At 42.4% G+C, this 12,532-nt stretch overlaps 1 protein-coding gene across 3 annotated transcripts in view; it reads left to right on the top strand.

Moving 5' to 3' along the window:
• The window catches only part of EOGT (EGF domain specific O-linked N-acetylglucosamine transferase), a 36,351-nt gene extending 25,107 nt beyond the window's left edge, over positions 1–11,244 (top strand). For all 3 annotated transcript variants that reach the window (XM_028110423.2, XM_028110424.2, XM_028110422.2), the window contains 4 exons: positions 3,748–3,809; positions 6,797–6,916; positions 8,612–8,714; positions 9,147–11,244. In XM_028110423.2, the coding sequence (XP_027966224.1) occupies positions 3,748–3,809; positions 6,797–6,916; positions 8,612–8,714; positions 9,147–9,293 (432 nt within the window). In that variant the 3' untranslated portion in view covers positions 9,294–11,244. The remainder of the gene's footprint in view (positions 1–3,747; positions 3,810–6,796; positions 6,917–8,611; positions 8,715–9,146) is intronic.
• Positions 11,245–12,532: the final 1,288 nt, after the last annotated feature.

Genomic DNA, 12,532 nt, shown 5'->3' on the forward strand with positions numbered 1-12,532 from the left:
GGAGGCTCACCAGCGTAACTGGCACAGTGGGAGAGGTGAGGATGACCCCACAAGAGGTCAGAGAAGTCAGGCAGGGTGTGAGGAGGTCCCCTATCTTATCAGCCTCATGGGCCTGGGTGAGGAGATGGGCAGGTTTTATTCCGGTGGGAGGGAAGCCTCTGTGAGGTTTGCAGCAGGGTGTGGTAGGCAGAATCATGGGCTACCACCAAAAGATGATTCTTCTCGCCAACCGGATTTCTGTTGAGCACCTCCTGGAAAGTGGAAGTGGAAGACAGAATCCAGGAAGGAGACATGAGGATAGAAGCAGGGCCAGAGAGATGCCGCATTCCTGGCTTTGAAGATGGAGGAAGGGCCCCGAGCCAAGGAATGCGATGGCTTCTAGAAGCTGGGCACGGATTCTCCCCTCGAGCCCCCAGAAGGAGCACAGCCCTGTGGACAGCTGTCTGTCTCACTGTTGGACTACTGTCCTGCAGAACAGTGGGAGGGTCAGTTGTGTTCTTGTGAGCTGTGGACTCTGTGGTAATTGGTCATAGCAGCTTGTCGAAAACGAATACACAGGCAGAGACATGAACTGGCTTATTTATTTATTTGTAAACCACTCTGGCTGCAAGAGTAGAAGCAGAGGGATTCATGCAGAGCCGTCACTGTGGCCCCAGTAAGAGTTTAGATGAAGGTGATGACGGCAGAGATGATAAAGGAAATGAATTCAAGATCGGTCTCGGAGAGCAAGTCTAGGAGACTTCCTGTCAGTATATGCAGGTACACATGAGGTCAGCCCAGGAAAGGCACTGAGAATCAGGTGAACTCCCAGGCTTTTAGCTTGAGCAGGCCAGTGGAATTGAGATGGGAGAAGCTCAGTAGGAGGGGACTGGAGGCAGGTTTGGCTGGGTAAAATGTTTTACACAGATTAATTTGGATGCCTAATGGGCAGATCAAAATTATGTAATTAGTGTCTTGAGATCCATATGGATTATGGAGGACATGAACATATGGTGTGATGAGACACTGTTTGGAAGCCGTGGGTGGAAGAAATGAGCAGTGTGTGTGTGTGTGTGTGTGTGTGTGTGTGTGTGTGTGTGTGTTACAGACCTGTAAATAAAAATGTATCAAGTGATGCAGGGCTGGGGTAGATGGATGGGAAGCCTCACAAGAACACAGAGGCTTAGAGGTTACAAAACATGCTTAAGGTCACCCAGCCAGGGAGCAGAATAATAGGGGGTGAGCCGTGGTCGTCAGGGTCTGAGCCTGCTTCTTAACCAGAGAACTCTGCTGCTCCAACACAAATAAATGTGAGGATGCTGACCCACTTTGGCCCCCAGTCTGCCGGGAAGGCTGGCCAAGGAGCAGCCTCAAACCTGGCAAGCGGTCCAGCGCAAAGGAGTAGCACCAGTGGGTGCTGCAGTATCGCCAGCGACGTGTTCACATCTGGTCCCGCTGATCGTGCAAACGATGTTGCCCACGGGTGAGATTTGGCATTTCGGATCTGAACTCTAAGCCAAAGAGCACCCACCGGCTGCTTTTCTCCTGGTGATCGGCATCACTTGAAAAGGCAGCTACCAAGCAGAGAAGAAAGCACCTTTGACTCTACCTTGATTCATGAATAGATAGATAGATAGATAGATGATAGATGCCTGTTTTTGTTTTTACTGGAGGCTCAGGTGGCACTTGACAGTTCATAAAATGGCTTCAGAGGTAGGGGCTAGAGGAGAGACAAAAGATAAACTGGGGTGGGAAAGAAAAACAACCAGGAGGAGTTAAGAGCTGGCTGGCTCCTTCTCAGCCTGATGTAGGGGAAGGAGGTGGCGCCTCTGAACAACAGAATGGATCCCTTCCTTCAGCCCTTGGTAGGGGACAGAGAAAAAGCAAACGACTGTTGCTTTGGCCCTTTGGAGTCTCAAGGAAAAGGGCTGCCTTCGTGGCTCAGTTGGTTAAGTGGCTGCTTTCGGCGCAGGTCGTGATCTCAGGGTCCTGGGATCGAGTCCCGCATCGGACTTGCTCAGCGGAGAGTCTGCTTCTCCCTCTCTGTCTGCCCCTGCCCCTGCTTGTGTGCTCTCTCTCTCATATAAATAAATAAGATTTTTAAGGAAAAAAAACCCCAGATGCTCTCATTAAATGACAGTTCCTGCAATCCTTCCCAACCTCAGGATTGGATAATCATGTCAGAGGGCTGTGGCCACCTCCGCGGTGTGACTAGAAATTGTAAAAAAAAAAAAAAAAAAGCCTGTTTGCTCGAGGACCCTCTAAAACGAGATTCTTTTTATGTGGGCGCATCTCATTACAAGACCAGGGCTCATGCATGGGGATTAATTCGCTCCTGGAAAACGGAATTCTAACCTATCCTCACTCCTTCAACTCCCTGACATAAGTAGTATATTCAGGGGAGTTCAGGGGCTGTCTAGAGAAAGAAACTTCCATTCTATGACTGTGTATGTGTGTAACAGGGGAGGGAAGTGGATGTAAGTCCTTGCCTGTTGCTTTTACCAGGGCACTGCCTAAAAACACAGATTCTGGGGTCAGAAGACCTAGATTTAATTTTGGCTCTGCCCTTTGCTAGCTGCAAGATCCTGGGAAAGTTCCTTAACATCTCTAAGCCTCCACTGTATCATTTTAAAATAGGCATATGGGGTGGGGGGGGGAGGCGCCTGGGTGATTTCAGTGAGTTCAGTGACTCTTAGTTTTAGCTCAGGTCATGATTTCAGGGTCATGAGATCGAGCCCTGAGTAGGGCTCCCCGCTCTCAGCTCAGAGTCCGCTTGAGATTCTCTCCCCCTCCTTCCCCCCTCTACCCCTCCATTCGCTCACACATGTGGCTTTCTCCCTCTCTCAAATAAATAAATAGATAAACTGTTAAAAAAAAAAGGCATATGGGGGTGCCTGAGGCTGGCTCAGTCGGAGGAGCATGTTACTCTTGATCTTGGGGTTGTGGGTTCAAGCCCCATATTGGGTGTAGAGATTACTTAAAATCTTTAAAAAAATAGGTGTAATAATAATATTTACTTGGTATGAGACTTGTATGAGGATTAAGTGACGACCTAAAGCACTGAGCATTGCCAGCACAATTGAAGTGATACATTTGTTACCATTTTTGTTGTGTAGTGCACACCACAGGCCGCAGGATACAAGAACAAAAATTTCTGAATAGCAGTGACCCACAGTGTTGGGTTAAGACGGCTAAATGTGAGGGACACAGAAAACCATGGCTGTATTTCTGATACTAGGTTAATTGTGCTTTGTTACTTTCTGTTTGCTAGAAGAATAATTGTTTTTTCTGTGTAGAAATATTGAGAACATTTTTTTTGGCCAAAATTTAATGTTTTCAGAGGATAAGGCCAAAAGCACAAGTAGTTTGTCTGAAATGAGATAAGGGATAGGGAGAAAACTCTTAACATAAAGCCTGGAACAAGGTAGGTGCCCAGCAAACCTATGTTGAAAAATTGAGGGAATAACTAGCAAGTAGTAATAATAGCAGTTAATAGGTAGTGAGCGCTGTGCCGAACACTTCACTCCCATGAATTTGCTGCTTTCAGCCTTTATGACAGCCCATTGTGGTGGGATTTTAGGGAGGTAATGTGACCGAGGGGTGGAATCTGCATTTGAACTCAGTTAAAGGTTAAGACCGTAGATCTGAATGATAGGTAATACCTGAAAAATATTATGTATGAAAATAAGAAATTTTAGGACTCAAAGGAAAATAAAACAGAAGAGAAGGAAGGAAAAGACATTCTAAATGTTTTTTTTTTCCCCCTAGCTGGTAAACGCACTGAAAACGGTATCTACACTTGAGGTTCAGATTGTCGATTACAAATATAAGTAAGTAATATCCCGCTCTTGGACAGACGCTGTTATCTTTTGCTTGGATGAGTTAATGGAAAATCAAAAGGGTTTTTCAAATGGTAGCCGTTGACACTGATAGACTGGGAAGGGACAGGCAGACACCTCTGTGAGTGAAGTGAGCAGGTGAGGACCCGGGGCAGACAGGGGCAGTTGCTCTTCGGCTGTGTGCGGTCTGATATTTTGACGCCATCTCATTGTTCAAGCGAAGTGGTGAATCCAGAGTTCTTTTTTCGAGTCCACATTTTCATTTGAAATTTCTGAATTTTTAGAAGTTGGAAAAAAAAATACGGGCGCCTGGATGCTGTAGTCAGTTAAGCGTCCGACTCTTGGTTTCAGCTCCCATCGTGGTCTCAGGGTCCTGAGATAGAGCCTCACACCAGGCTCTGTGCTCCGCACAGGGTCTGCTTGGGATTCTCTCTCCTCCCTCTTTCTCTCCCCCTCCCCCACACTCACGCTGTCTCTCTCAAAAATAAATAAATCTTAAAAAAAGTTGACAACTAATTCTGAATTAAAAAAAAAATGTTAAAATGTTCCTGGCCTAATTTGTCCCATTAGCTGCTGCGTCTTAACTCCTGGCCTAAAGTTAGTTCTATGGGAATAATTTGAGGGTCATAGAGTAATACGAGGTTTCTAAAAATATTACAAAGTTTTTGCATTTCTTTTAAAACTCCAGCACAAGCAAAAGGCTTAGAAAGACAGAATATACCTAACATTTACTGTCTAGGTAAACCCTGTGGATGTAAAAACAACAGTGCCTGTTCCTGGTTGAAAAAACCAAGCAGTGTAGAAAAAAGCTCAGAAGGAAAGGTGAAGACTTTTCTGTCCTCCCTTGCCCACCTACAGTCATTGCCTTGTTTTCCAAATTTAACCCTATGAACAGTTTCTATGTTAAAAAAAGAAAAAGTATCCATATTCAAGCATATGGGTCTCTGTTATTGATAGGTTGGAACTTAACAGTAAGAAGGGCGTCTGGCTGGCTCAGTCCGCAGACCACATGACTCCAGATCTCAGGGCTGTGCATTTGAGCCCCACACTGGGTGTGGAGCCTGCTTAAAAAACAAACAAACAAAAAACAACAACTTAACGGTAAACAGGGGAGTTCCGCACCTTATTCTTCATACATCCATTCATTTATACAATCGATCTTTATTGTGTACCTGCCAGCCGGTCACAGGCTTTGAAGTAGGAGTCCAGTTACAGAGGATGGCATGGCTTTAGTCTTGAGGACCACAGACCCGGAATACAAATAAATAGCAGTCGTAAGAACAGCTACCATTTGTTGTGACTTACTCTTAAGCTTTATGTCATCTCATTCTCCCTACAGTCTTAGGAGGTTAGCAGAACTACTCCTGTCTTACAGATTACACTGTGCAATGGTGCCTACCGTTATCACCACAGGAAGACACGGAGGAAGAAGAGGGCCCGAGGTCAGGCTGACAGAACTGGGGAGGGCACCTCGGACGCTCAGGCATTGACTGGCTTTTAGGATACGTAGGTTTTTTCAGATGAAGGAAGAGTAACAATAAATTCAGACCTTGCCAGTCTGAGGGAAGCATTACAATACAGTAGATGGAGCTTTGCCTCCTTATCCTCAGACTTCAGGCTTCTGTCCATCTGGGCACATCCTCATGCTTCCCCCGGCATCAGCTGGCCTTCCTGGAGAAACCAAGGCAGGTGCACCTCTTGTGAGACACACACAGGGTGCCCCCTGTCTTCCTTTCCCTGTGTGGCATGGGGGGTTTCTGTTGTCCTTCAAGAGGAAGCTCTTTAAAGAGGAGGAGCTGGGGGCACCTGGGTGGCTCTGTTGGTTAGGGGTTCGACTCCTGATTTCAGCTCAGGTCATGATCTCAGGGTGGTGAGATCGAGCCCCACGTCAGGCTTTGTGCTCAGCATGGAGTCTGCTTGTCCCTCTTCCTCTGCACCTCCCCCCCGACTGCTCACTCATTTCTCTTTCTCTCAAATAAATAAATGGAATCTTAAAAAAAAAAAAATAAAGAGGAGAAGCTGGGAATTCTTATGCTCTTAAATTCCAAATAATCTTGGTCATTTTTTTTTTCCTTTGGGTAAGCAGGACTGGGAGATCTAATTCCATTACGTGTATTCAGAGTATTATACTTAGTCCAGCGTTTCTTGCCAGCCTCATTTCAGTGGACATTTTTGCCGTTGACTTTGTGTTCAGAGTTTGCATGTTTTTTGGGGTCTTGAATTCGGAGCACACTTTTATGATCTTAATGTGCATAAAATTGTGGATTAGTTTGTTGCAAAGTCAGGACAATGCCTTGGTGGTATCTGAACTAATTTTAGGTGTACCCAGATGGCATTGAATAAACTCCAATCACACAAGGAGTATTTATTTTATAAAAAAAAATTCTTTTATTATCTTAAGGAAGTAGGTTTCAGTTTGATGCTAGTATATCACAACAGCTCTTTAGTAGCCTCCTGATTTCCCTGTTTCATAAAGAAAGAGCAGGCCTCGGCTCAGAGCTTTGCCTTGCTGTGGGATCTACCTAGATTTGAATCTTTTTCCTTTGATTATATCTGTTTTTACAATTTTGTTTGACCCGTGTTACCGGTTTTTCATTTAAGACAGTGCTAAAAGTTTCCTTCTAAAATAAATGCATTTAGGGGCACCTGGCTGGGTAGAGCTTGCAACTGTTGATCTCGGGGTCATGAGTTCAAGCCCCACATTGTGTAGAGATTGAAAATGAAATCTTAAAAAAATGCATTTATTTGCAAATATTTGCACTTTTTTAAAAAAGTGAGCTTACTTAGAAAACTGTTAAATTATTAAATTATTAAGTTATTAATTCCTGGAGTAGGCTTGAAATTGGCAAAAAGCCATAGTGGAATGTGATTTAAATTGGGAAAGACACTTGTATGAATATTGTTACCGAGTCCTGAACTAAGTCATCTTAACAGTTTCTGTCTTCTCGCCATCTGTCTGTTGTTCTATATGCTCACAGGGAACTTGGGTTTTTGGATCAGCTGAGGATCACTCATAACACGGACATATTTATTGGAATGCATGGAGCTGGTCTTACCCATTTACTTTTCCTTCCAGACTGGGCTGCTGTATTTGAACTGTAAGTGCTTTGAGACAGCTTTACATTGAGGCCATGAATAATGCTTTTTATGCATGCCGAGACTGTCATTCAGAGCTTCAAAAGGCCTGATATTTACTCCTTACAGGAAAGTCACATCATATAGGCTTCTAGAAAGAAAACAGACCTCAAATTAAAAATGTGAAGTCTGCAGCCACCGTTCACTTAGCAAGCAAATTCCGCTTTCTCCCTCCATCTCATGATGATATGGGAGATGTGCGTCTGTGACTTCTGTCCTCGAAGCTCGTTCCTATCTGCCTCTCAGGCTGTGATCATCTCTCTGCCCTCTGTGTCGTTGTGGTAAAAGGCAACCTGTATGTTGCATACCTGTGTTCACGGCAGCACTGTTCCCAATAGCCAATGTGGAAGCCATCCAAATGTCCTTCAGCGGATGAACGGATAAACAGAACGTGAAATGTGGGTCTATCTGCATACCTCTGCATTAGTCAACCTTAAAAAAGAAGGGGATCCTGTCACAGGCTACAACATGGATGAACCCTGAGGACATTATGTTAGGTAGAATAAGCTCACGCAAGGACATACACTGTGTGATTTCACTTATGTGAGGTATGCAGAGTAGTCTGGTTCACAGAGATGGAGCATAGAATGGGGGTTGCCAGGGGTCCGTGGGGGGTGGGGAGGGAATGAAGAGTTCTTGTTGCATGGAACAGAGTTTCAGTTTTGCAAGATGGGGACTTTCTGGAGATTGGTTGCACAACGTGAACACTCTTAACACTACTGAACTGTACACTTAAAAGTGGACAAGATGGTAAATTTTGTGTTTTCTACCACAATTAAAACAAGAGAGTTCAAGAACCTATATGTCTCATGAAGAGCACGGCTCCAAAGCACAGGCCAGCCACTCTGCCTTGTGCTCACTGATTCCATCCACAGGGAAACTGAGGCTTCAAGGTGAAAATGATCTTTCTGGGGCGCTCCTCTAACCGGGGTGGGTGGTTATGGAGACATGGCCCTCTCCCCCTTGGTAATTCTGCCCTGGACACCATGCCTCATCTTTCATTCTGGACACGCCAACGGTGGTTACTGTTACCTCATTTCTCTCTTTGTGTCTAAGCACCTAGATTACACTCAGTATTTAAATGGGAGACTATTTAGAAAAAAGTTGTGAACTTCTCACATTCTGCAAAAATATTTGAAATGCATATATGTTAGAGAAATAGCCAGATAATTAGGGATTCTATCTCAGTGCTTCATTTCCTCCAGAGGGAGGGAGGTAAAGAAGGAAGGGAGGAAGGGAGGGAGGGAGGGAAGAACAGAGGAAGGAAAGAGGTGTAATAGATAACCCTTAGGCCTTGGAGCTCAGCAAACTGGGCTCAGTTTTTGCTTCCCTAGCTATGTGCCCTTGGATGTGGTACCTCCCCTAAGTCTGCTTGCATGTGTGTAGACTGGGTATTCGGAGATAATATCAAGTTCACAGGCAGTTGGCCCTATTGATAAACTTCAGTTCCTTCCAAACCTTGATCCTGCTTGGTTTTTTTAAAGTTGAGGTAGCTTAGTTATGAGGATATTTAAAAAATAATCTCCCATCAATCTTGTATATGAGTTATACAACCTTTTGCAGGAATATATTTGGGAGGTGCATTATTTCCCAGAGAAATGTTGATTGACAAAACGCCTGGACACAGGTCTCATGTGTGGGTGCCCTTGCATCCTTAGGTACAACTGTGAAGATGAGCGCTGTTACTTAGACCTGGCCAGGCTGAGAGGTGTCCACTACATCACTTGGCGAAGGCAGAACAAAGTCTTTCCTCAGGATAAGGTAAAGTTCAGTGATGAAACTCACCTTGTTTTGTGTTTTTTTTTCTTTTCACCTCATTTTGCTTTTTCATTGGTTTAAAGTATCTAATTAATATGAAAAACTATCATTAAACTTCAAAGATAAACTGTTCTTCTCTGGAACACTGAGTTGTATTTTATATTTGCAAGTTGAGGGAAAAGGGAAATAAATCACTCCATATCTGTATGTTGAGAAGACAACTTTGGGAACTTTGGGCCTAGAAAGATGTATTAAATTATATATAGGAGGGATCAGCAAACTATAGACCAGTAGGCCAAATCTGGCCCCCCACTGTTTTTATAAGTAAAGTTTTATTGGGACAGTTGCCTTGGCCAAAGTAAAATGATTTTATTCCTGTTCAGAAAACCATATCCTTAGTGACTTACAGATTTATGTTTTGGTTTGGTTTTGTAGGGCCACCACCCAACTCTGGGGGAACATCCGAAATTTACCAACTATTCTTTCGATGTAGAAGAATTCATGTACCTTGTCCTTCAGGCTGCAGACCACGTATTACAACACCCAAAGTGGCCATTTAAGAAAAAACGTGATGAGCTATAAATGTGCTGAATCTGTTTGCAAAATCTGTTTGTTTAAACATTCCACCACCCAGACTCACAGTTAAGTCAGTAAAACACCTTGTTATTTCCTAGCCCAAATTACTTTTTCTATACCAAAACATGCCTTCAGGATAGTACTTAGGTGTTTTAGAGGCTTTAGCTGTTTCCTGGGATTTTTATGTCATAGCTATTTATCAAGAGACTGTTTTTGCACTGAAAACTTTACTCTTTATAGTTCAAAAATAAGGCTGTACTAGGCTCACTAGTACATTTGAGCTTCTTAGGTCTACCAAAGTTTTCACCTTTCTTGGCTTTAGAATTTGTAAATGTTTTTGTAGAATAACATGGGATTGTAATTCTAGAGGCTTCTAACTTGTTTGTGTTATATTTGAGTAAATTCACAGAAGCTTTTTTATTTGCCAAAATCTGTTCATAACACCGTTTGTGATAGGAAAGGAAAACATACCACACACACACACACACACACACACACACACACACACACACACTCACTCACGTTTGATTCTCAGTACCAAGCTATAGGTAGCCTACTCCACGTTAGAGATCAGTGTTTATAAACAGGTCTGTTTTACCCTCTCAGAGTCCAGACAAACTCCCACAGAATTCTCTGCTGTATCTGCTAAGTGAACTCCAGGTTATATGCACCAGTAATTTGTATAAACCATGCTGCTACATTAATTTATATTAATGGATTGCATATGCAAATCATGTTTTTCCCAAAACGTAACAACTACATATGATAAAAACAAATTAGAACATCCCTTAGGATGTCTTTGGATACCTTCTAGCTGGTTTCCACTAATTCCTTCTTAGCTCTGGAGAGCATTTATGTTGAATTTATGTATCAAAGGGTCGTTTCCAGTGTGCATGGACCTGTGACGGCATACCCCTTTGTGTGTGCATCTACCTCTTTTAGCATGGATGTATTCCCCTTTGAGTTTGCAGGCTTCACAGTAGCTACATGAAGAACATTTTTCCCTATCAAAAATGAAGACCAAAAAAAAAAAAAAAAGTAAAGACACATGTGAATTACCCATTTCAAAATGAAAAAGAAGCCATGAGAAAGTACCATTGATTACAAAGAATATCTGAAATGCAGACCCACTCTTCAGGATTCATTTCTCACTGTTGATGAACTTTCAGTTCAGGGGTCAGAAACCATGGATTTCATTTCCTGCAAAATGTGAAGTTTACATTTTATTAACACTTGAGAAATCTAATTTAGAGATGAATGACTTCTATTTTTTCAAGTAGAGGATTAGCAGAGCTGAGAATTTTTTTAAAAAACATTTTAGCCTTGTAAAAAAAAAAGAGAGAGAGTATGTAACAGAGAAGTAACCTGAGAAACCCCAAATATTTGTTTTTTGGACCTTTACAGAACAAGTTGACTGAGCCCTGCTTTCAAGGATTATGAACAGTCTTCTAGAGTTTAGGGATATTTATTAAAATCTCTGTAAAGAAAGTAGTGCATCATAGCTTTGATTCGGCTGTTAAATTGTGTAAAAAGAATTAGAACCTATGAATTTTGCAGTGAGTGGTGTGGCTGCTCTTTGTGCAGGATAGTGAGTTACCACTGGGAAAAGATTTCACTTGAAAAGCAATGTAAAGGCAGCATTACACTTTCCATCAGAGAGGTATAAACATCCGAAAAAAGTGTCAGCGTCTATAGTCTTATAAGCAGTATGTAGAAATGCGATTCTATAGCCTAGCAAGAATTCCAGAAACTGAGGACAGTTGCATAATACAACTATTGTATTTGAATATATTGCATTTATAGAAAGAATGCTTTTTATATAAATGAGTACATTTGACACTTTATGGAATTAACTTTTATCAGACTTTTTATATGGGGGCAAAAGATCTTTAAATGGTTATAAAATTTAAATGTAAAGAGGGCTTTTTTTTTTATTAAGTCTTGAAAAGAGATGCATTTCATTGTTTGTACATTTTGGGTATGACTTTGGAATAAATCTTTTTATATTTTATTTAAATACCAGAACAATTTTCAAGGTTTTCTGTGTCTGACGGTTCTACACTTACTCTTTGGCAGTCTAGTAGCTTTAGATTAGAAAAATTAAGTAGCTCACTGATGAATTCATTTTCTGGAAAAATTATGCATTATGTTTATTTAGCAGTTTATTATATGACGCTTTCACACATGGTATAGTGTGTAACTTTTACAAAAAATGACGTAAGTATTGTTCTCATTTTTCACGTGAAAAAAAAATCAGATGCTGTTTAAGGGACTTCCCTAAAGATCACAGTTCTTCTAGTTCCATATCCATAGCCTTCCACTGTGTTGCTCGCTTGCTCATTCAATAAATATTGAGTAACTGCTGTGTACCAGCTATTTTAGGTTCTGGGAATACAGCTGTAAAAAGAACAGGAAAACATCCTTGCCCTCATGGAGCTTGGGTTCTGGTGGAGGAGACAGACACGAAACAATATAAATAAGGAAAATACACTGTGTGCCAGATGCTCCTACATGCTAGAGAGAAAGCTAAAGCAGGAGCGAGGGATGCGGGTGGATTCCTGGTGTGAGGTGGGGTCGGGGACACCTAAGCAGAGGTTGAGGGAAGTTTTCAATGAGGTAACATTTGAGTCAAGATTTGGAGTAGGTGACCCAGGAAGCAGTGGCAGATAACTGGGCAAAGAGCATTCCAAGGAGACAAAAACAGTACATACAAAGGCCCTGAGGCAGGAGCATGCCTGGAACATTTGAGGAAAAGCAAGGAAGCCAGTGCAGCTGGAACGATCGAGGGACAGAGGAGTAAGGGATGACAGGTTCTGGGACTGGGGTGCGGATGGCAAGACTCTTTGTCTTTTGTTTCTCATAAAATGGGAGTTGTTGAATTGCGGGAAGAAGTAATAATCTCACTTCGAACAGGATAACTCTAGCTGTTGTGTTGGGAACAGATTGCAGAGGGATCCCTTAGGTTGTGTTCTCTGGGAAGCAGACTCTGGGATGGAGATGTGTATATTGTGTACTTCCTATTGTAGAAGGGCTCTGTGGACCCTATGTGATCTCTGTCCCGTCCTGTTTGTTGGTCCCCCCTCAAGCTTTTAAAAATGTAAAAACCATTCTTTAGATGTTTAAACAGACAGCGGAGAGGTTAAGCAACTTACTCAAAGCTACACAGCTGGGAAGTAACAGATAGATTGGATATAGGTCTTTCTTTGTGAGGGAATTTAAACAAGAAAGTTTAGAGGTAATATAGA

Source organism: Eumetopias jubatus, unplaced genomic scaffold, assembly GCF_037043125.1.
Source record: "Eumetopias jubatus isolate StellerSeaLion01/CBP00866 unplaced genomic scaffold, mEumJub1_p1.0 scaffold_1, whole genome shotgun sequence".
Taxonomy (NCBI): Eukaryota; Metazoa; Chordata; class Mammalia; order Carnivora; family Otariidae; genus Eumetopias; species Eumetopias jubatus.